The sequence below is a fragment of the Carassius gibelio genome, chromosome B19, assembly GCF_023724105.1.
Source record: "Carassius gibelio isolate Cgi1373 ecotype wild population from Czech Republic chromosome B19, carGib1.2-hapl.c, whole genome shotgun sequence".
Taxonomy (NCBI): Eukaryota; Metazoa; Chordata; class Actinopteri; order Cypriniformes; family Cyprinidae; genus Carassius; species Carassius gibelio.
The window spans coordinates 8,586,420-8,609,050 of NC_068414.1; the positions used below are offsets into that span (position 1 = coordinate 8,586,420).

Genomic DNA, 22,631 nt, shown 5'->3' on the forward strand with positions numbered 1-22,631 from the left:
CATGTAGGTTAAATTGTGTTGAAGTGTGAAAAAGTTTTGAATGTGATGAGAAGTCTGGCTGGGTGTGAGTGGGGGACTAATAGGAAGACAACGTTGTTAATTTTTCAGGCCATGATCAGATCTGCCCTAGATTATGGGTGCTTTGTGTATGGATCTGCTTCCAAAACTGATCTGGCTAGGTTGGATGTGGTGCAGGCGAGAGCTTTGAGGCTTTGTTGTGGGGCTTTCAGATCCACCCCAGTACCTGGCCTGCTCATTGAAATGGGAGAATTTGGAATTAGTTTGTGTTATTTAGAATTAGATTTGTCTGCAACATCAGGTTTTGCTGGGTTCCCGGACAAGCTGGGGTGAGGGGGAATGAGCGAGTAGATAAAATTGCAAAGGAGAGCTTAGAAAGAGAAGTAGATATTCATGTATTATTAGGAAGAGTGGGACTGAGGGAACAAATTAAAGAGGGCTTAATAAATGAATGGCAGAGAGGGTGGGAAAATGAAATTAGGGGTAGACACTACTTTTCCAACCTATAGCAAAGAAAAGATGTTCATGTATAATTTTGCTCCACAGGGATTCAGTTAAAATTTGTAGATTGAGGTTGGGGCATTGTGCATTAAATTATTCTTTGTGGATTGTAGGAAAGCATGTTTCTGGATTGTGTGAATGTGGGAGTCTTGAGATGGTACGGGCATGTTTTCCTAGAATGCAAAAATAAATATAGTATTCTTTAAACAAGCATGACTTGGAGTTGAGGCTTTTTCTCTTTTATCTTTGTCTGGTCACAGCAATGAGCATAAATTGATCTCCAAGGCAGTTCTTCAGTTCTAAAATGATACATGACTGTATGTAAGAGTATAGGTAAAACTTTGACCTGTGGAGGGCAGTAATACGCTGAGCAGCGTCTACACTGCCGGAATTCTACAAGAAGAAGAAGAAGAACAGAAATGGAGGAGGGAGAAGTGTCAGGCGCAGAGAAGGGAGGTAATGAACGGAAGGTCGTTAAAAATCGAAAAAGAAAGTCAAACCGGGGTCAGAATTCGGATTCTGATAGTGAAAAGGGAAGACATCAATTAAAGAGAAGAAAGAAATGCGAGGTAATGATACAATGTGAATCTGAATCTGCAATAAATCCGCTGAAATAAGATAAAGCGATTAATGAGGAGATAATGCAAAAATGTTAAGGTGTGGTAAATTGTTATTATTTTGTAAAGGTAACAAGCAACAATTATAACTGCAAGCAGCGATTACGGGGGTTCAAACTGGATGTATGGCTGACAGTGGAACACGTCTAAAATGCGCACACACAGAGAGATACATGAAATGGTTAAACTGTTATAGAGGTCGGGATCGTTGCGTCACGTCGCAATGCATTGTGGGAATCGCGGTACAGAAGTAGATGTACTGTATAGTAGGCATTAGGTAACGTTGGTCATTTGGTCATTAATTTTGATTATTTTTTGGAAAATGGTTCAGTATTGCTGTATTGTGAACTGCTGTAATCGGTTTCATGATCGACAGGGCAAACGCCTCGTGAATCATATTAGTTTTCAACATTTTCCTACTTGGAAAAAAAACACAAGGTGTCTGAAATCACCAAGAGGCGTCAGATGGCTTGGGTCGCCACTGTACGGAGGGAAACCATCACCTTCGATAATATTATAATACATAGTTATGGTGAGACATGTTGTGTATGGTCTCTCTCTCTCTCACACATACACACACACAAACTCAGACACAAACACATTACGTTTTCTCTAGTTTTTGGCCAGTAAGGGAGTCAGTTTAGTGTCTGTATTTTTTGTTTAAACATTTTCTTTTGACCCAATCCTGAACTTAATTTGCTTTTTGATATTTTTGTGCTGACTGTATTTAACAAATTTGAACAACTTGTTTAAAAAAAAAAAAAAAACTGGAACGAACTTCAAAATAGGAAGTTAAGCGTCTTGTTTTGGTGAATGGTGGGTTGTGTCTGAGGTGAATGTTCGTCAATATTATACCGGATTACAGAACTACCGGAGGAAAACAGTGGATTTTTGCAAGTATGATAGGTGAGTAATTACTCCTGAAGTGTAACAAACCCGCATAGACAAGCTTCATAGCTCGCAGAATCTGATAAGTGTGTGTGTGTGTGTGTGTCACCACTGATGCTTGGTTAATGTTAACATTTCCTTAGTGAAAAAGATTGTTTTCTCCACGTTTAATTTGCAGATCCATTTATGATCTGCAGGTGAGCCTCCAGTGACTTTTTAAAAAGTGAAAGTGACATTTTTAAATTGATCGGAGGTGTAAGCGCTCACTCCACAGACCCGGTAGGAGAAATTATCAGGGAAACGGAGGCTTGGTAAACTTTCATGTGTTCATAGGGATCGATTCCGCCTACAACCTCTTTTTTTTTTAAGTAGCGTTGTTTGGCTTCATTATTAAGTTTGTCCGTATAGGTATAGGCAACTTTTTTTGTCACGTTCTATAACTTTTTCTGGAGACTGGCTATTATCTTATTACAAACCTGCTTTGCGATGCCTCTAAAATGGCCGCCGTTACCCACAATGCACCATTCCATGACGTCTACGCCCGAGCTCTATTGATAATCAATCATCAAGCATGCTCTCTCTCTCTCACACACACACACACACACACACAGAGAGAATTGAATTATTTATTACAATCAAGAATAAAACATTATTTTATAACATCATTCTACATTTAGAAAACAAAACATATACATAATAAAACCACTCTTCTATTAATGAATATCACTATAAAATACTCCTTTACTGCAAGAAAATAGCAAAAATTAATGTCCCTTCATGCACAGAACATAAAACATCTCCACTACACCATGGCAAATCATTTATAGACTTGAAAAAATTGAAATCTGTAATTATCCTTGACTTGATTACATTGGAAAAAAACCCTCAGTACATCTTGCCCAGAAATGTTTTCGATCTTATCTTCGTACTCGCATAAATAGCCATCTTTGATTGGCCCAAAACAAAATTCAACAACTGACACACCGAAGCTTTTCTTTTAACATATTTAAAACCCACAAATAAACATTTGCATAGAGAAATTTTCATTAAATTCCTTAAAAAAAGACTCTACAACAGAAAATAAAGGTCTCAATCTTTCAAAAAAAAAAAAAACATAAAAGCATGAAAAACAGTCTCTCTCTGAGAGAAAAATGGACAATCAGCACTTATCTCTGGATTTATTACAGAAATAAAAGCATTCATAGCTACAACCCCATGTAAGATTCTCCATTGCATATCACCCGCTCTCTTAGGTAACGGTGGCTTATATAGTGCTCTCCATTGTGGTCTAAAAACTCTACTAAGCCCAATAACATTACACCATGGTGTATCACTTCTGTTATGTAAATCATTTCTGTTAAAAACTTTAACACAATTTGAATACACATCTTTCACATTAAATGAATCAGCATTGAAAAATACATCTTTCTTTTCCAAAAAAGGACCTTCACACTCATCCATTTTAGGTGACAGAATTAAAGTAAAGAAAGGGTCATCCTCGTTTGGTGTTATGACCCCTCTACAAAAATCTTTGATGGTTTTCAACTACTCTTCCACAAGAACTGACCTCCACTTCATTAAAAGTTGATGAACCAGCCTAAAAGATTTAATTCCCAACTTTGCCTCTGTCTTCTCAATGTTGTCCAAGTCCGGTCTTGCATTATTTACTAAATGTCCCACTGTCGTAAAACCTGCTTTAAAAATACAATCATGTACATGCATGCATTACACATATTATTATAGCCCAGTTTGTGCTGATTACAGTGAGATTAGACTTTACCCATTTAGATATTTATAAGAAACTGAAAAAAAATATCAGGGCATGACAGAACTTCTCCAGGCCCCTAAAATACCCTTACACTCCAGAGGGTTAATAGTCCAGTATTTGCAGTTGAATAAGAACTGTTTACTACATTTTCAAAACGAGTTCCATAAATCAGTGGTTCTTGAAGTAACCAAAACAAACTTGAATTTGGTCCGATATTAACATCAAACAAATTCCAAACTTTAAAAATGTTCTGATAAAAAATTGGTGCCTTCAGTGTGTATATATATAATATTTGGGAGTTCTATCAAAAACGGAGACTTATCAAGACCTAGTCCTCCCAGGTTCTTCAAAATCTCACAAGCCACAACCTTCCAATTTGAATTGAATGCTCCATACAAAACTCTGTGTACAAAACGCATTTGAAAAGCTGCAACTCTACTTTGCACATTTATAAGACCCTGCCCTCCTTCATCCTTAGTTAAAAAATTACACTTTAAGATACCCAGTGTAACTTTTCCCCAAAAAAATCTATCAAAACTTTCTGAATATCAGAGAGTAAACACAGAAAAGGGTCCACACATGCTAAACGATGCCACAAAGTAGAAGATACAAGGTTGTTAATAATTAAAGTGCACTGCATCCCCTATACGACATCTTTGGAATCAACCACTTCCATTTACTCAATCTTCCTTTTATTTTTTCAAAGGCATCATCCCAGTTTTTTTTTTTTTTTTTTTTTACCATAGAATCATCTCCCAGAAATACACCCAGATATTTAAAACCTCCTGTGGACCACTTTAAGTCATTTTGGAGCTTTGGTGCACTCTGTAACCAATGGCCGACCAAAATTGCTTCACTTTTGGCCCAATTTACCTTAGCTGAAGATATATATTTTTAAATCATTTAAAATATTAACCATAAATATTAACCTTTGTAGAAGGGTTAGGACAGCTAAGAGGCAAATGGCGATTTTTAAAACTGTCATTAAAAACCTCAAGCAAGTCATCTCCCACCACAGACCAGAAGGCTTTAAAAAACTCAACCGGCAGACCATCTATACCTGGGGTCTTCCCAAGTGCCATACTCTGAAGTTCTTTTTCCAGCTCTTCCTGACGTAGCTCACCACTAAGATCCCCAGTAGACTCTATAGAAACTTGCAGTAGCTTTAAAAAAAATTACTTCTGTTTTGTTCTTCTTTTAGCTCACTTTTATATAAGTCTTTATAAAAACTAGAAATTATTTTTCGAATTTCATTAACCTCATTCAACATTATCCCAGGACAAAAAAAAACCTTTGGTAAATCCATTTGGTCCACGTTTTGAAAACGTGACCTAATCAAAGCCCCTTTTGCTTTCATCTCCAATAAATCATCTAACTTTGATTTTTTTTTCTCTGAAATACCCCTGATAATGGTCCAATAGATTGTAACTGCTCTTGCAATTGTACAATTTCCATCTCTAATACTTTCATGAACCTGTCTATATTTGCTGTAACATGTTTTGTGTACTGCTGACTTAACTGTTTCATTTGGGCTTTTCCATAGTCCCACCACTGCTGTAATGAGCTAAAAGCTGATTTTGAGCCTCTAAAATCCTTCCAAAATTTTTTAAAATATCCTTAAACACTTAAACTCAACTCAAAAACTAAAAAAAAAAAACAGAACATTGAACTATACAGTGGGCAGAGAAAGAAACTGGCAACATACAGCAACTTCTAAAAACATTACTCTGATGACTATAACAATATAATCTGTCTAACCTTGCTGAAGACACAATCTTATCTCGAACATGTTACCATGTATATTGTCCACAATCCCTATGAAAAGCCCTCCATATATCATTAAGTTCATGTGTGTTAATAAGTTTTATAAGCCTTATGTGTGACAACATGTGTGGTTCAAAGTGAATCCTATCAATGTTTATTTTCGTACAATGAAAATCACCACCAATAATTAAAATATCATCATTAGTACACTTTTGTAAAGCTAAGCATAGAGAGTCTAAAAAAATATTCTGTCTGTAGTTGCAGTTGGAGCATATACACACATAAAAACAAAAACTTGGTTCTCTACAACAGCTCTAATTTTTAAAATTCTTCCCTTTATAATCTCATCTACTTCATAGGAAAAAGGGGTAACATTTTTGGAGAAAAGAATATCAACTCCAGCCATAAGTGAATTATTATGGCTCAAAACAGAAAGCCCATTCCATTCCATGGCCCAATTTACTTCATTTTGTACATCGCTATGGGTCTCTTGAAGTAACACAACATCAAAATGTTTTTGCTTAACAAACTCATAAATCTTTGCCCTTTTTTTGCTATCCCTTGCACCATTCACATTCAGGGATGCTATATTGATGTTACTCATGTTTGATAATATAGACAACAACAAAAAGCCCCATACAAGCATTACAGCAGGGACCATGGAATTCAACATTTTAAACCCCATCATTGCTTCCTATTTCCATGCTAGTTTTCCTCACAAATTTCTTCAGTCGGTACACCTCTCTATCAGTAAAACCACCTTCACTCATTAAACTCCGCGATCTTTCCACAAATAACTGAGCATTCGGGAAATGATCTTCAACATTTACATTCCGTTTATTTTTTGTAATTCTCAGAAAATGTTCAATGTTTTGAACATCATAACCCCAAATATGATAATCCGACTGAGAATAAACTCTACTAGAATCGGATGAATCCTCCTCACTTTCATCTTCCTCTCCATTTAACAACTCATTTGTATCTGCATTTTTCACCATCTTTAAGTTACCATCACCTTTCATCTTTCTTTTTATCGGCACCTTAAAAGATGTGAATCCACTGTTTCTGTGAGAGATACATCAGAAACCACTTCAGATGATTTTATATCACATTCAGTAGGCCTACTACTATTCTACATTTCACCCTCCAACAGTATAGCTATTTCTTCCATTGGTTCTTCAGCCCCAGAAAGGCTAGTCTCAGCCACCCTCTTATCAACAGCCACATCTGGCTCTTTTTCAGCACCCTCTGGAACATTCACATTGGCCCTGGACCCCTCGTTTTCCACCAATGCTACTACAGATGTCTGTGGTCTAACCTCATCTTTCTCACGCCTATCTGGGCATCCATCCATCCATCATCTTCCGCTTATCCGGGGCCGGGTCACGGGGGCAACAGTCTAAGCAGAGACGCCCAGACTTCCCTCTCCCTAGCCACTTCTTCCAGCTCTTCCGGGGGGACCCCGAGGCGTTCCCAGGCCAGCCGGGAGACATAGTCCCTCCAGCGTGTCCTAGGTCTTCCCTGGGGCCTCCTCCCGGTGAGACGTGCCTGGAACACCCGGAGTCCAACATGCACCGGGAACAGGTCTGACTTACTGCCGGCAATGCGAACCAAGCTCTTGCTCCGGTCGTACAGGGACCGAACAGCCCTAAGTAGGGAGCTGCCGACCCCATACTCCCGGAGCACCCTCCACAGGATGTAGCGAGGAACACGGTCGAATGCCTTCTCCAAATCCACAAAACACATGTGGACTGGTTGGGCAAACTCCCATGAACCCTCCAGCACCCTTGAAAGGGTATGGAGCTGGTCCAGTGTTCCACGACCGGGACGAAAACCACACTGTTCCTCCTGAATCCGAGGTTCCACTATCGGCTGAATTCTCCTCTCCAGTACCCTGGCATAGACTTTCCCAGGGAGGCTGAAAAGTGTGATCCCCCCTATAGTTGGAACACACTCTCCGGTCCCCCTTCTTGAAAAGAGGGACCACCACCCCGGTCTGCCAGTCCAGAGGTACTGTCCCCAACCGCCATGCGATGTTGTAGAGGCGTGTCAGCCAAGACAGCCCCACAACATCCAGAGACTTGAGGTACTCGGGCCGGATCTCATCCATCCCCGGTGCCTTGCCACCGAGGAGCTTTTTAACTACCTCAATGACTTCAGCCCGGGTGATGGATGAGTGCTCCTCCGAGTCCCCAGCCAACGGAACACAAGTCGGTGGGATTGAGGAGATCCTCGAAGTATTCCTTCCACCACCCGACGATATCCCCAGTTGAGGTTAACAAGTGCAGTGTTGACAGTGTTGGTAGGGCACTGCTTCCCCTTCCTGAGGCGTCGAACAGTTCGGCAGAATCTCTTCGAGGCCAACCAATAGTCTTTCTCCATGGCCTCACCGAACTCCTCCCAGGCCTGATTTTTTTTGCCTCAACGACTACCCGGGCTGCAGTCCACTTGGCCTGCCGGTACCTGTCAGCTGCCTCCGGAGTCCCACAAGCCATCCAGGCCGATAGGACTCCTTCTTCAGCTTGACAGCATCCCTTACTTCCGGTGTCCACCACCGGGTTCGGGGATTGCCGCCTCGACAGGCACCGGAGACCTTACGGCCACAGCTCCGAGCAGCCGCAGCGACAATGGAGGTGGAGAACATGGTCCACTCGGACTCAATATCTCCAGACTCCCTCGGGATCCGGTTGAAGCTCTGCCGGAGGTGGGAGTTGAAGATCTCTCTGACAGGGGGCTCGGTCAAACGTTCCCAACAGACCCTCACAGTACGTTTGGGTCTGCCGAGTCTGTCCAGCTTCCTCCCCCGCCATCGGATCCAACTCACCACCAGGTGGTGATCAGTTGACAGCTCCGCCCCTCTCTTCACCCGAGTGTCCAAGACATATGGCCGAAGGTCTGATGACACGACCACAAAGTCGATCATCGACCTACGGCCTAGGGTGTCCTGGTGCCACGTGCACTGATGGACACCCTTATGCTTGAACATGGTGTTCGTTATGGACAAACCTAGTTAGCAGAGAAATCCAATAACAAAACACCATTCGGGTTCAGGTCAGGGGGGCTGTTCCTCCCAATCACGCCCCTCCAGGTATCACTGTCACTGCCCACGTGAGCGTTGAAGTCCCCCAGTAGAACAACGGAGTCTCCAGTCGGAGCACTTTCCAGTACCCCTCCCAGAGACTCCAAGAGAGCCGGGTAGTCCGCACTGCCGTTGGCAACCATGGGCAACTCCAGAGTGGTAGAGAGTCCAGCCTCTCTCAAGAAGTGTGGTTCGAGAGCCCAAGCTGTGCGTTGAGGTGAGCCCGACTATCTCTAGTCGGTACCTCTTGACCTCCCGCACAAGCTCAGGCTCCTTCCCTGCCAACGAGGTGACATTCCACATCCCTAAAGCCAGATTCCGTGTCCAGAGATCGGGTCGTCGAGGGTCTCGCCTACGACTGTCACCCGATCCACTATGCACCGGCCCCTTACGCTCCCTCCTGCAGTTGGTGAGCCCACAGGAGGGCGGCCCCACGTCACTCCTTCGGGCTGAGCCCGGCCGGACCCCATGGGGGAAGGCCCGGCCACCAGGCGCTCTCATACGAGCCCCAACCCCGGGCCTGGCTCCAGGGTGGGGCCCTGGCTGCGCCATGCCGGGCGACGTGTGTTGGAACCGCATGCGGTGAGTAAAACTGCTTCAAATATCTCTGTGTTGTTAACTTAGCTATCGGCACGTAAGCACATCAAGTAAACAACATGCAATGTTGTCATCAAACTGCACGAGTAAAACTGCTTCAAATATCTCTGTGTTGTTAAAGGGGGGGTGAAATGCTATTTCATGCATATTGAGTTTTTTACACTGTTAAAGAGTTGGATTCCCATGTTAAACATGGACAAAGTTTCAAAAATTAAGTTGTACGTTTGAAGGAGTTTTTTTGTTCCCAAAATACTCCTTCTGGTTTGTCACAAGTTTCGGAAAGTTTTTTTCGAGTATGGCTCTGTGTGACGTTAGATGGAGCGGAATTTCCTTATATGGGTCCTAAGGGCACGTCTGCCGGAAGAGCGCGCGCTCCCGTATAGCAGAGCACTGAGAGCATAACAGACTTCACTGATCAGAGCGAGAGCGTCGCGAAATGTCACCAAAAGGAGTGTGTTTTTGGTTGCCAGGGCAAAACAACCCTGCACAGATTACCAAAAGAGAAACAGCATTAAGGGACCAGTGGATGGAGTTTATTTTTACAGAGCATCAACGGAGTTGTGCAAGTGTTTTTGTTTGTTCCCTGCATTTCGAAGATGCTTGTTTTACAAACAAGGCCCAGTTTGACGACGGATTTGCCTATCGTTTATTTCTTAAGGATTATGCAATCCCAACGAAAAAGGGTCACGATCGTGTGTTGGAACCGCAGGCGGTGAGTAAAACTGCTTAAAATATCTCTGCCTCCTTGTTAGTGCGTCCCCTCCCATGCCGGAGACTCGGGTTCGAGCCCCGCTTGGAGCGAGTCGTTGCTGCTGCTGCTCTCGTTCAGTTTCAGCCTCGGGATCTGATTCTGGATCATAAATAAACGGCTGAATCTGACTGTAAGCCATGGTTTGTTTTGGATGATGGTTTTTCCCTCACGGTAATGTCACAGCTTCCACATGCTCTCAACGCAAAAGCCTACTAGCGCTCGTGATTCCTTAGCTCCGCCCACACGTCACGCCTCCAGCCGGTCGTGTTTTTCCGGGAGAAATCGGTACAGACTATCTTTCTCTTATGAATATAATAAAACTAAAGATTTTTTGGAGTTATGCAGTACTACTCTATAGGTACTCAAGATTAACAGGATATTGAGTGAAAACGAGCATTTCACCCCCCTTTAACACTAAACTATACTATCTATTTTAGTAAAGAAAAGGAGATAGAAAAGATTGAAAAAAAACACACTGTGGTCACACACACAGAAATTAAATGGTTAAACTGATATTAATAATCAACAAGCATGCTCAACGCGCGCACACACACACAGACAGTCTTCTCTTTTTAAGTAGATAAGTCACGTAAGTTACGTCTGCAAGATGTCTGTTAAAGATCTCTTGATCTGGAAAACATCTGCTGTCTACACACATTTTTTCAGATGCCACTTTAGCATACATTCCGAATCATAAAAATCTTATAGACATCTGATAGACATCTTTTAAGGGTCATCTGACAAATGTTCTCACAAAGTTTCATACAGTTTTGAGTTTTTGTTTAGGTTTTATAGGCTTTTGGTTAGGGCTGGACAATTATGGCCTAAAATCAATACCTAGATTAATTGAACATTTTACCTCGATTATGATTAATGAACGATTATTTTGTTCCCATTTTTCTTTCTTTTTTTTTCTTTTTTTCCCTCCTAGTCAGTGGCGGAGCTACATTTTAAACATTGGGTGTTTATACATTCAAGGCTAATTCAGGAGGTCCATGACAGAAAATCAGTGTATAACTCCAACCTGATATAAACAATGGGGATTATATAAATTAATAATTTTATCTAACAAAGATGTTTTAAATTGATCAAAATTGATGATAAAGACATTTATAATGTTACAAAAGATTTCTATTTCAGATAAATGCTGCTCTTCTGAACTTAATATTCATCAAAGGAACCTGAAAAAAATTATACTCAGCTGTTTCAACATGATAATAAGAATTACTTTGAGCAGTACATCTGAATATTAGCATGTTTACTGGAGGATCATGTGATTGGAGTAATGATGCTATAAATTCAGTTTTGAAATCGCAGGAATAAATTACATTTTAAAATATATTCAAATAGAAAGCAGTTATTTTATATATATATATATATATGTGTGTGTGTGTGTGTGTGTGTGTGTGTGTGTGTGTAATAGAATTTTTGACTGGTAACGTACACTAGTTTTTCTAAATTGTTCCATACTAGACTTTACAGGGAACCCTAACAATTTTTTTGTATAGATTATGTAGATTATTTTAGACAACTTTTGTAATAACGTTATATCTATACATTTTTATTAATTATAATAAAGCAATTATGAGTAAATATATAAATGTAATTTTTGCATTACATTTTTCTCACTAGTTTATGGACACTAGCGAGTGGATTTTCTGCTGTTAATATCTTCTAGCTGCTGTCTTTCCGCGGTTGAGTGATTACCTGATACACTATACATTCAGTAAGTTGTAGTGTATCTTTCAGCATGGATAAGATGTTCCTTAAGTGTTTACTTAATGTTAATAAAAATCATAGCTCACTATCAGCAGTTGTTTTACAGTATGTTCGTAACATTTCTTACAGATTATTGCTTGGTGTAAGAGATAAATAAAGATCAGATAAAGATAAATTAGCACAGTATAATACGAGTGATTGCGTGTGTGAATTACATACTGCATTCCTTTGTGCGTGTGATCTTCACAGCTACTGTTTATATGAATGTTCGTGCCACAATTCAGCTGCGCGAACATGGTAGCTCGATATAATAATACACATCCGATCCGAACTTTTTGTTTGAATCTCTCAACATTTTAAAACAGTAGCCAAGATGTGGAGACAAGAAAAAAGAAACTAAATTACAATGTCACTTGCAATCGCTGCTTGCACTCTCCGCTACCTGTGACGTCACTTGCAATCAACACAAATCGGGGATGTTGCCAATGGAGACAAGACGCTGTGGTGGTGATTAAATGATTAAAACTAAATTAGTACTATAACGTACAGGGTCCTGCAAGAAAAAGACAAGACCGGCAAATCCGTGGCCACAGAACAGCGGAATATGAACGCAATGCACAAAGTCTTTCTAAGCGTTTTCCTGTAGAAAAAAACAAACACTTAATATGGCATAATGTATTAGGATACGTTAAGTTCAATTAAAAGAACAAATTCGATATATAGTTATTTAATGTACTACAAGGCAAGCAGATGGGTATGAACACAATGCAAACGCTTAATGTGGCCTAATAACAGACTAAGATGATAAAGACAATTCAGTAGGCCTAGCCTATATGTCTTGTTGACTCAACGTAAATACAGACCAGCAAATATGAACGTGCATTATGAAATGCATTAACTTAAGTGAATTTAAAAGGATCAGCTCTGTACAGGCAAGCAGATGAGTTCAGAACGCAGTGCGTTAAATTGTACATTAAATATTTTCCTCCTATAGAAAATCATTATAAATAAAACACATGATGTTGCTTAATGGACAAAGACAGTGATATAAACGAGTTGTAGAAGATGTATTCTATGTGGAAAAATGCTTAACGCGAAACTTTGCGCCTTGCGTTTATTCACCACCACAGCTTCTTGTCTCCATTGGCAACAAGCTCGATTTGTGTTGATTGCAAGTGTCACAGGTAGCAGAGAGTGCAAGTGACATTGTAATTTAGTTTATTTTTTCTCGTCTTCGCCACCTGGCTACTGTTATAAAATGTTGGGAAATTCAAACAAAAAGTAAAACAATTATTCAATAAAATAAAAAAATAAAGACTGCAAGTGATGTCACTAGCGGAAGTGCAAGTCTGAGAATGCAAGTGCAAGTCTGCAGCCAGACCCTCTTGGAAAACTTCTCATACTGCAATAGCAACAGGATATTATATAACACTGATAACAAAATTATATTTACCTAAAATCCATTTTAGAAAACGAAACCTGCAAATGTCTTTTCATTAAAATGGCTTGACTCTGTACTGTGTACTTCCAAAAAAACTTACTTGGAGCAAAACATTCATAGATGGCTGTGATTTTTGTTTTTATTTATTTATTTATTTATTTTCTCTCAGATTCCTGAGTTATCAAACTTGAGGGACCGCGAGAGGGTGGAGCAGATATTAACATCCATGAGAAATGCTGGACCTAACACACTTCAGGTAATTATTTCTCCTAAATATGTCAAGTCTGTTTTAGCACTTGTCTTTCACCTCAGATCTGAATAAATCCTCAAGAAATGAGTTTGTAAAGTAGCAGTAAATTGGGAGAGTTAAAGAGTGGGAAGACAACAACCAGCAAAACACAGACCTACAACACTCATTATACAGTGGTGTATATCAAACTGTGAGTATCACGGCTGGGACCCGTTCTCTGTCTCTCTGGATTTGATTGTTGGTGATTTAGCATGACCTTAGATTGGTTAATTCTTCGAGGCTCCTCCTGGAGTTCCTGTTCGTAAGCTTAAACCTGCTCTGGAGCTGCTAGTTTCATGTAAACAGGATTAGATTGCATCATTTTTAGTAGAAGACTATAGCCTTAAATTGGAGTAAATTAATGACTGTTGTCTTAATGTGTTTCTCTGCAAAGATAACTTTGGAAATGGTTCTCCAATAAATATATTAAGTCATAGCTGTTCTTTTAATTTAAAGGAAGTTTCATTTTCATTTTCCTTCCTTTTGCAAAAATATGTAAAAGCATACATAAACACAGTTTACACAACAGTGATCACACATGAGTATATAATTTGAAGGCAAGCCAGGAAGGCTTTACTCTTTTATATAATCTTTCTACATTCATTTCCATGCTTTGTTGAATAAAAGTGTACTTGAAGGAAAAACTATGAACACTATATTGCTTACAGGCAAACAGTATCTCAGTTAAAGTATAAAAAACAATAGTTGAAATTCTTTATTGTTGATCTTGTTGATAATGTTGACTAGTTGTTTCGGCCCTACAATTGGATTGCTCTGTTAAAGAGCACAGTAACCCCTTATATGTCAAAAGATCAATGACATTTTTAGTTTCTCAGTTCATGACCCCTTTAAACTAAAAGTCTCACATAGTCAGATATGTAATCATCAGGAGATGTATCCCATTGTGCTTGGTGTCCTCCTACAGACTTCTTGCTGTTCTGGCTCCCTTCCCATTTTGCTTTTACCTAGCACAACCAGTGGATGACATCACCATTTTTCTAACTAGTTTATGGACACTAGTGAGTGGATTTACTGCTGTTAATATCTTCTAGCTGCTGTCTTTGCGCCGTTGAAACACTCGTTGAGTGATTACATGATACACTATACATTCAGTAAGTTGTAGTATATCTTTCAGCATGGATCAGATGTTCCTTCAGTGTTTATTTCATGCTAATAAAAATGCACTCCTGCTTTGCTTGAACTTGGGGCAAAGCAGGAGCACGCATGATTCTGGTTACGCTGCTAAAAAGCTCCAAAACTATATATCGTTTGAAATTCTTAATAAAATCTGAATTAAGATTTTGAATGCTGAGACTTCATTTCTTGCTGTTTCGTGTCTGTCAGCTCATTGTCTTTGTCCTCGCAGCTCTGCGATGTTTTTGTGAAAATGAACCTGTGTCGCCTGTGAACCCATACACGAGAGGCTGGAAATAGACGCGATGAAGTGCAATGCGGAACACTAGACCAGACGCATCACACCCTTGATTTCGTAACTTTTATAAACAAATAAAAAATCTTGATTAAACAAAGAAAATGAAATGGTAGCATAGTAATTATAGGGATGGCCTATCAGATTTCAGGGGTGTCCAGTTCCACCCTGAACACCCCTCTGGCTTCGCCACTGCTCATAGCTCACTGACAAGGTTTGTACTGAAAATATGATTGACTATTAAAGGTGGGATATTTTTTCCTATGGAAAGAGCGATCTGACATCATAGCTCACTATCAGCAGTTATTTTATCTACAGTATGTTCGTAACATTTCTTACAGATTATTGCTAGGTGTAAGAGATAAATAAAGATCATATAAAGATAAATTAGCACAGTATAATATGAGTGATTGTGTGTGTGAATTAGTCATACCGTCTCTTTGTCTCGTGGGTTGTAAATTGCCTACGATGTAACGTTTTTGAGTCTATGACAAACGGTTTACGAGTTGAGCCTATTGGGCTGAGACTTTGATACATTCTCCCCAAATGAAGCTCTATGATCTGGCCAAATTTCAGCTCTCTAGGTCTTATGGTTTGGGCTGCACGTTCAGTTCTACGGCAGAATAATAATAATAATAATAATAATAATAATCTTAACAATTACAAGAAGGTTTTAGCACTGCGTGTTCGAACCCCTTAAAAAAGGCATTAGGAATGAAGATGTTACTGGGAAATAACAGGAATCCCGATTAACATGACAACTTAAAGAATCAAAAAGAATATCTCTGGAGCAGAAGTGAAGGAAGTAAGAAGACTTCAGTATGACAAAGACAAAAAAAGGAAGGATAGTTTATCTGTGATGCTGCATTTTGATGATGATAAATTACCTGAAAGGGTATATTTAGGATACATGACCCATATGGTTCCTCAAGGGGTACCTCACCCGTTAAGATGTTTTAAGTGTCAAAGATTTGGTCATGTTGCGGCAGTATATAGAGGGAAGCAAAGATGTGCCAGATGTGGAGGAGAGCATGATTACAGTAAATGTGAACAAGGAGTAAATCCCAAATTTTTTTCAAGTTCAAGTCTGCTTTATTGTCAATTTCCACATGTACAGTACATACATACAGAGAATCGAAATTGCGTTACTCTCAGACCCCGGTGCATACAGATAACATTAACATTAAAGCCTAAAACAATAACTAGATCAAATATAAAATGTAGATACAATTATACAATAAGGGAATTATAAAAAAAGACATATAATAAAAATAAAAGTTAAAAATAAAGTTAAATAAAGCAGTGCAAGGTAAATGACAGATATAGTGCAAATCAATGAAGTGAACAACAGTGCAGTTAAAAGATTTTTTAGTGCAAAAAAATCACTTATTAAAAATATCTTAAGTCTGATTAAACTGACAAGTGACAAGTGACCAAGAGCAGTTATTTAACTGACTGATGAGGTAGTTCCATGCCGAATGACGTAGTGAGCGGTGAGTGAGCAGACCAATGCTGCACAAGTGATTCGTGCATGTCATCATATAATTAGTGGGGGGGGGGGTTCATAGTTCAGTGGTGCCTGGGGAAGAAGAGGGGAGGGGGGCAGGTTCGGGAGGGAGTTCAGCTTCCTGACAGCCTGGTGGATGAAGCTGTCCTTCAGTCTGCTGGTCCTGGCCTGGAGACTCCGCAGTCTCCTCCCTGATGGCAGCAGACTGAAGAAGCTGTGATGGGTGGGTGGGATCACCTGTGATGCAGAGGGCTTTGCGGGTGAGACGTGTTCCATAAATGTCCTGGAGGGAGGGTAGAGAGACACCAATGATCTTCTCAGCTGCTCTCACTATGCGTTGTAGAGTCTTTCGGCAGGACGCGTTGCAGGCGCCGTACCACACAGTGATGCAGCTCGTCAGGATGCTCTCGATGGTGCCTCTGTAGAATGTGTACATGATGGGGGGTGGGGCTCTGGCTCTCCTCAGTTTGCGGAGGAAGTAGAGACGCTGTTGTAATTTCTTGGCCAGTGCTGCGGTGTTTTCAGTCCAGGAGAGGTCCTCTGTGATGTGCACACCCAGGAACTTGGTGCTGCTCACTCTCTCCACAGTCGCACCGTTGATGGTCAGAGGAACGTGCTGAGTGTGTGCTCTTCTGAAGTCTACAACAATCTCCTTCGTCTTCTCCACATTCAGAGAGAGATTGTTGTCACTGCACCACCCAGCCAGGCGGCTCACCTCACTCCTGTAGTTTGTCTCATCTTTGTTGCTAATGAGACCCACCACCGTCGTGTCATCTGCAAACTTAATGAAGAGGTTGGAGCTGTGTGACGGTGTGCAGTCATGGGTCAGCAGAGTGAAGAGGAGGGGGCTCAGCACACATCCTTGGGGGGCCCCAGTGTTCAGCGTGATGGTGCTGGATGTGTTACTGCCGACCGGTACTGCCTGAGGTCTTCCAGTCAGAAAGTCCAACAGGCCAGTTGCACAGCGAAGTGTTGAGCCCCAGCTGACTCAGCTTGTAGATGAGCTGTTGAGGGATGATTGTGTTGAATGCTGAACTGAAGTCTATGAACAGCTTTCTGACATAAGAGTCCTTTTTTTCCAGATGGGTGAGTGCTGAGTGGACGGCAGTGGAGATGGCATCATCGGTCAACCGGTTGGACCGATATGCAAACTGGAAGGGGTCCAGGGAGGGGGGGAGGGCAGACTTGATGTGGTGCATGACTAGCCGTTCAAAGCACTTCATGAGGATGGGGGTAAGTGCAACAGGACGGTAGTCATTGAAGCAGGATGGAGATGGCTTCTTCGGGACTGGGATGATAGTGGTAGTTTTAAAGCATGTGGGAACAACAGCCTGACTCAGTGAGATGTTAAAAATGTCTGTGAAGACATCAGTGAGTTCTGCTGCACAGTCTTTCAGTACACGCCCAGGGATGTTGTCAGGACCCGGAGCTTTGCAGGCATTGATCCTGCTGAAGGATCTCCTCACACTGTCTGGGGTCAGAGTCATCACCTGGTCGCCGGGAGGAGGTGGAGTCTTCTGTGCAGTGGTGCTGTTTTGTTGCTCAAAGCGAGCGAAGAAGGTGTTCAGCTCGTTCAGCAGAGAGATGTTGTTGTCACAGGTCCGTGGTGGGGGCTTGTAGTCCGTAATGGTCTGTATCCCCTGCCACAGGCGCCAAGTGTCTCTGCTGTTGCTGAATTGGTGAGCTATCCTCCTGGAGTGCTGTCTCTTAGCCTCTCTGATGCCACAGGACAGGTTGGCCCTAGCTGTTCTCAGGCCCACCTCATCTCCAGCTCTGAAGGCAGCATTCCGTGTCTTCAGGAGTCTGTAGACCTCCCCCGTCATCCATGGCTTCTGATTGGCCCGGACAGTGATAGTTTTTGTGATCGTTACATCATCAATACACTTATTGATGTAGGCAGTAACAGTCTCTGAGTACTCCTGGAGGTCAGTGGTGTTATTGCATGTGGCAGCCTGTTTAAACATGTCCCAGTCAGTTGTGTTGAAGCAGTCCTGAAGAATCTCTGATGATCCTTCTGGCCACACTTTAATCTGTTTGTAAACTGGTTTGGCGACTTTAATGAGTGGTCTGTATGCAGGCATTAGCATAACAGTGATGTGATCTGAGGCTCCGAGGTGGGGGAGGGGGAGGGCTTTGTAAGCTCCTCTCTGTGTGGTGTAAACAAAGTCCAAAATGTTATTACCTCGTGTTGGAAAGTTGATGTGCTGGTGTATTTTTGGAAACACACTCTTAAGGTCAGCATGGTTGAAATCCCCAGCTATGATGAGAAAAGCATCCGGGTGTGCTGTCTGCTGCTCACTGATGTGTTGGTACAGTTCATTAAGTGCGTCGTTCCTGTTGCTGGTGATGTTGAATGGGGGAATGTACACTGAAATGAGCAGTATAGCAGTATATTCCCTCGACAGATAGAACGGCCGGCACTTAATAATCATAAACTCCACCAGGGTTGAGCAGTGTTTGTTGATCACAACAGTATCGCGGCACCACGCGTCATTGATGTAAACACAAAGCCCGCCGCCACGGTTTTTCCTCCCGCGACGAGAGCTCTGTCCGCTCGATAGCATGTCAGCTGGTCGAGCTGAATAGCGCCATCTGGAACGCTTTTGCTGAGCCATGTTTCCATGAACACAAAAACACAACAGTCTCTTACAGTCCTCTGAGTTGAGCGTAGTAAACGAATGTAGTCCAATTTATTGTCCAACGAGCGTACGTTAGCCAGTACGATGGTGGGGACAGATGGCTTGTGTGGGTTAGCCGTTAGCCTAGCCCGGATACCTCCGCGCTTCCCCTTCTTCTGCTTCCTCTCACGCCGCTTGTGGTGCCTCCGCTGCGGGCGAGATGCAGTAGTGGGGGTCGATGATGGTGAAGGCCTCCGTAGCAGATCGAGATCCCGCAGCTGTTCCGCTTGCGCGGAGTTTAACCTGTCTGTATTTGCGCTTACAGACAGGTAGACGCGACGACAACGTGCAAAAACACTGCGACTCACAAGACAAAAAACACGAAAACACCGTTCTGTCGGGACAGAGAGAAGCCGCTGCGTGTGGACGCGCCGCCATCTTGGAAAAATGTTGTAACTGTGGGGGAGAGCACAGCGCAGGGTACAGAGGTTGTCAAGCGAGACAAAAAATCTTGAAAGTACAAAACATGAGAGTGGAAGATGGGTTAAACATATGCTGAGGCCCTGAAGAAAGTGGTACTGGAAACAAAAACAAAAGAAAATTAGAAAGTTGAACCTCAGAGAATGAACAAAGGCTTAGAAGAGACTGAGTAGGATTTACTGGAGATTGATGAGGTGTCTTTTGTAACATTTATAGTTGAATAGCTCAGCACAAATGGAAAGTTAGACAGAGAGAATTAAAATCATAGTGAGAGCAGCAGAAAAGTATTTTGGAAATAGAGGGAATCGTTGTGGAGATGATGAATGAAAAACTGAAAGTACAGACAGGAAACACCCAGACAATATGTGGTGGTTCATAATGATCTTACAAATATTGCAGTGGAATGCTAGAAGTTTGATTGCAAACAGACAAGAGTTTAAGAACTTTATATTAAAACAAGAAAGATGCCCAGATATATGTGTTCAGGACAGGAGTCTTGGTTTGAAACTGTTAGATTTTGCTGTATTTGACTGAGCAGTAGTTTGGGTGGCTCGCCAATGTACTAGATTTCTCTAATACATAAAATAAGTATGCTTGACCAAAGTTCTTGTGGGGAGAAGAATTTATTAAAGGTAGCAGTGTAGCAGTTCTTCAGCAGTGATGTTAGCATGTAATATGGAGCCAAAAGAATCTCAATAAAGATAAATGCAGACACTACATTTACATATGCACACACAGGATTCATAAATGCACACACATGATTCATTTATGAATTATGTGTGTACATGTATGAATCCTATGTGTGCATATGTGAATGTAGTGTGTGCATTTATCTTTATTGATACTCTCTTGGCTCCATATGTAATCCTTCAAACAGTCTTAACCCAAAGTACTGTCTGTGAGAACAGACCTTTATACCTGTTAACAAATGTGCTACAAACAATACAATAACACCCTATTGAGAGACAATAATAGTGTAATCTTTTGATGACTTGAAAGGATCTCTCCCATGGAGAGCCCATTCATTGACCTGATGTTGACCTAAGAGGCTGATTAAATGGGCCAGTTGTTTCACACTATTGTGAACAAAGTAGAGTTGCCTACAGTTGATTCCAAATACATTCAACCAAAGTTAATTGGTAACACTTTACAATAAGGTTCCATTAGTTAACATTAGTTAATGCATTAGTTAACATGAACTAACCATGAATGACACCTCTGTTCAGCATTAATTAATATTTGTTAACGTTAACTCACACATGTACTAATGCATCAATTCACATTAACAGCACGGTTAGTTAACATTAGTTAATGCATTAGTTAACATGAACTAACCATGAATGACACCTCTGTTCAGCATTAATTAATATTTGTTAACGTTAACTCACACATGTACTAATGCATCAATTCACATTAACAGCACGGTTAGTTAACATTAGTTAATGCATTAGTTAACATGAACTAACCATGAATGACACCTCTGTTCAGCATTAGTTAATATTTGTTAACGTTAACTCACACATGTACTAATGCATCAATTCACATTAACAGCACGGTTAGTTAACATTAGTTAATGCATTAGTTAACATGAACTAACCATGAACGACACCTCTGTTCAGAATTAGTTAATATTTGTTAACGTTAACTCACACATGTTCTAATGCATCAATTCACATTAACAGCACGGTTAGTTAACATTAGTTAATGCATTAGTTAACATGAACTAACCATGAATGACACCTCTGTTCCGCATTAATTCATATTTGTTAACGTTAACTCACACATGTAGCCTACTAATGCATCAATTCACATAAATAAGGCATTGATTTGTTGGTAAACATAATTCTACAGCGGAAAAATGTTGTTCATGTTTATACGCACTTTACTATCATTACTTGCATTCAAATAAGCATTTATTAATGGCTTGAGTGAACCTTATTGAAAAGTGTTCACTATTTGAACCTTAACTGATGTGTTACTAACATTTGTAGACTCTTTATTGACATGACTTACCATTAATAAAGCATTTATTGATGGAATTTATGAACCTTATTGTAAAGTGTTCACTATTTCAACATTAACTGATGTGTTACTAACATTTGTAGACTCTTTATTGACATGACTTACCATTAATAAAGCATTTATTGATGGAATTTATGAACCTTATTGTAAAGTGTTCACTATTTCAACATTAACTGATGTGTTACTAACATTTGTAGACTCTTTATTGACATGACTTACCATTAATAAAGCATTTATTGATGGAATTTATGAACCTTATTGTAAAGTGTTCACTATTTCAACATTAACTGATGTGTTACTAACATTTGTAGACTCTTTATTGACATGACTTACCATTAATAAAGCATTTATTGATGGAATTTATGAACCTTATTGTAAAGTGTTCACTATTTGAACATTAACGGATGGGTTACTAACATTTGTAGACTCTTTATTGACATGACTTACCATTAATAAAGCATTTATTGATGGAATTTATGAACCTTATTGTAAAGTGTTCACTATTTCAACATTAACTGATGTGTTACTAACATTTGTAGACTCTTTATTGACACGACTTACCATTAATAAAGCATTTATTGATGGAATTTATTAACCTTATTGTAAAGTGTTCACTATTTGAACATTAACTGATGTGTTACTAACATTTGTAGACTCTTTATTTACATGACTTACCATTAATAAAGCATTTATTGATGGTATTTATAAACCTTATCGTGTACACTATTTCAGCATTAACTGATGTGTTAGTAATATTTGTAGGTACGTAAACAGTCAATATTTAATTTATCGGACCTTAAATGTGTGAAAGCCATTCATTATTAACATTTTCAGGATGTTGAGAAAAGACCTCTTTATTACATTATCAGAACTGGTCAACATTGGCAATCTTTGCCAGAACAAAACATACAAAACAAAATTTTTAAGGACAAAACAAAATGTGCTGCCCTATCAATTCAGGCATATACAAGGCAAAATATATTATTGTAATATTATTTTTTTTTAGCGATTTTTTTATAACATGAAAATTTACTATTTTCTTATTGGAAGCAACTTCCCATCCGTTTTCATTGTTTGTATTATGTTTGCAATGTTCTCATCGGCCATGATTGCGTCTTGACATTTCTGGGTTATGTTTGATAA

The 22,631-nt window shown here is 40.3% G+C and overlaps 1 protein-coding gene across 5 annotated transcripts in view; it reads left to right on the forward strand.

Moving 5' to 3' along the window:
• Positions 1-920: 920 nt before the first annotated feature.
• LOC127979212 (cytosolic 5'-nucleotidase 3) overlaps positions 921-22,631 on the forward strand; it is a 75,581-nt gene continuing 53,870 nt past the window's right edge. Inside the window, exons 1-3 of one of the 5 annotated variants that reach the window (XM_052584533.1) lie at positions 947-1,088; positions 11,616-11,709; positions 13,313-13,399. In XM_052584533.1, the coding sequence (XP_052440493.1) occupies positions 13,370-13,399 (30 nt within the window). In that variant the 5' untranslated portion in view covers positions 947-1,088; positions 11,616-11,709; positions 13,313-13,369. Of the gene's footprint in view, positions 1,089-1,129; positions 2,043-9,201; positions 9,218-11,615; positions 11,710-13,312; positions 13,400-22,631 lie in introns of those variants that run through there. The other 4 variants (XM_052584532.1, XM_052584531.1, XM_052584535.1 and 1 more) reach the window with 4 other exon arrangements.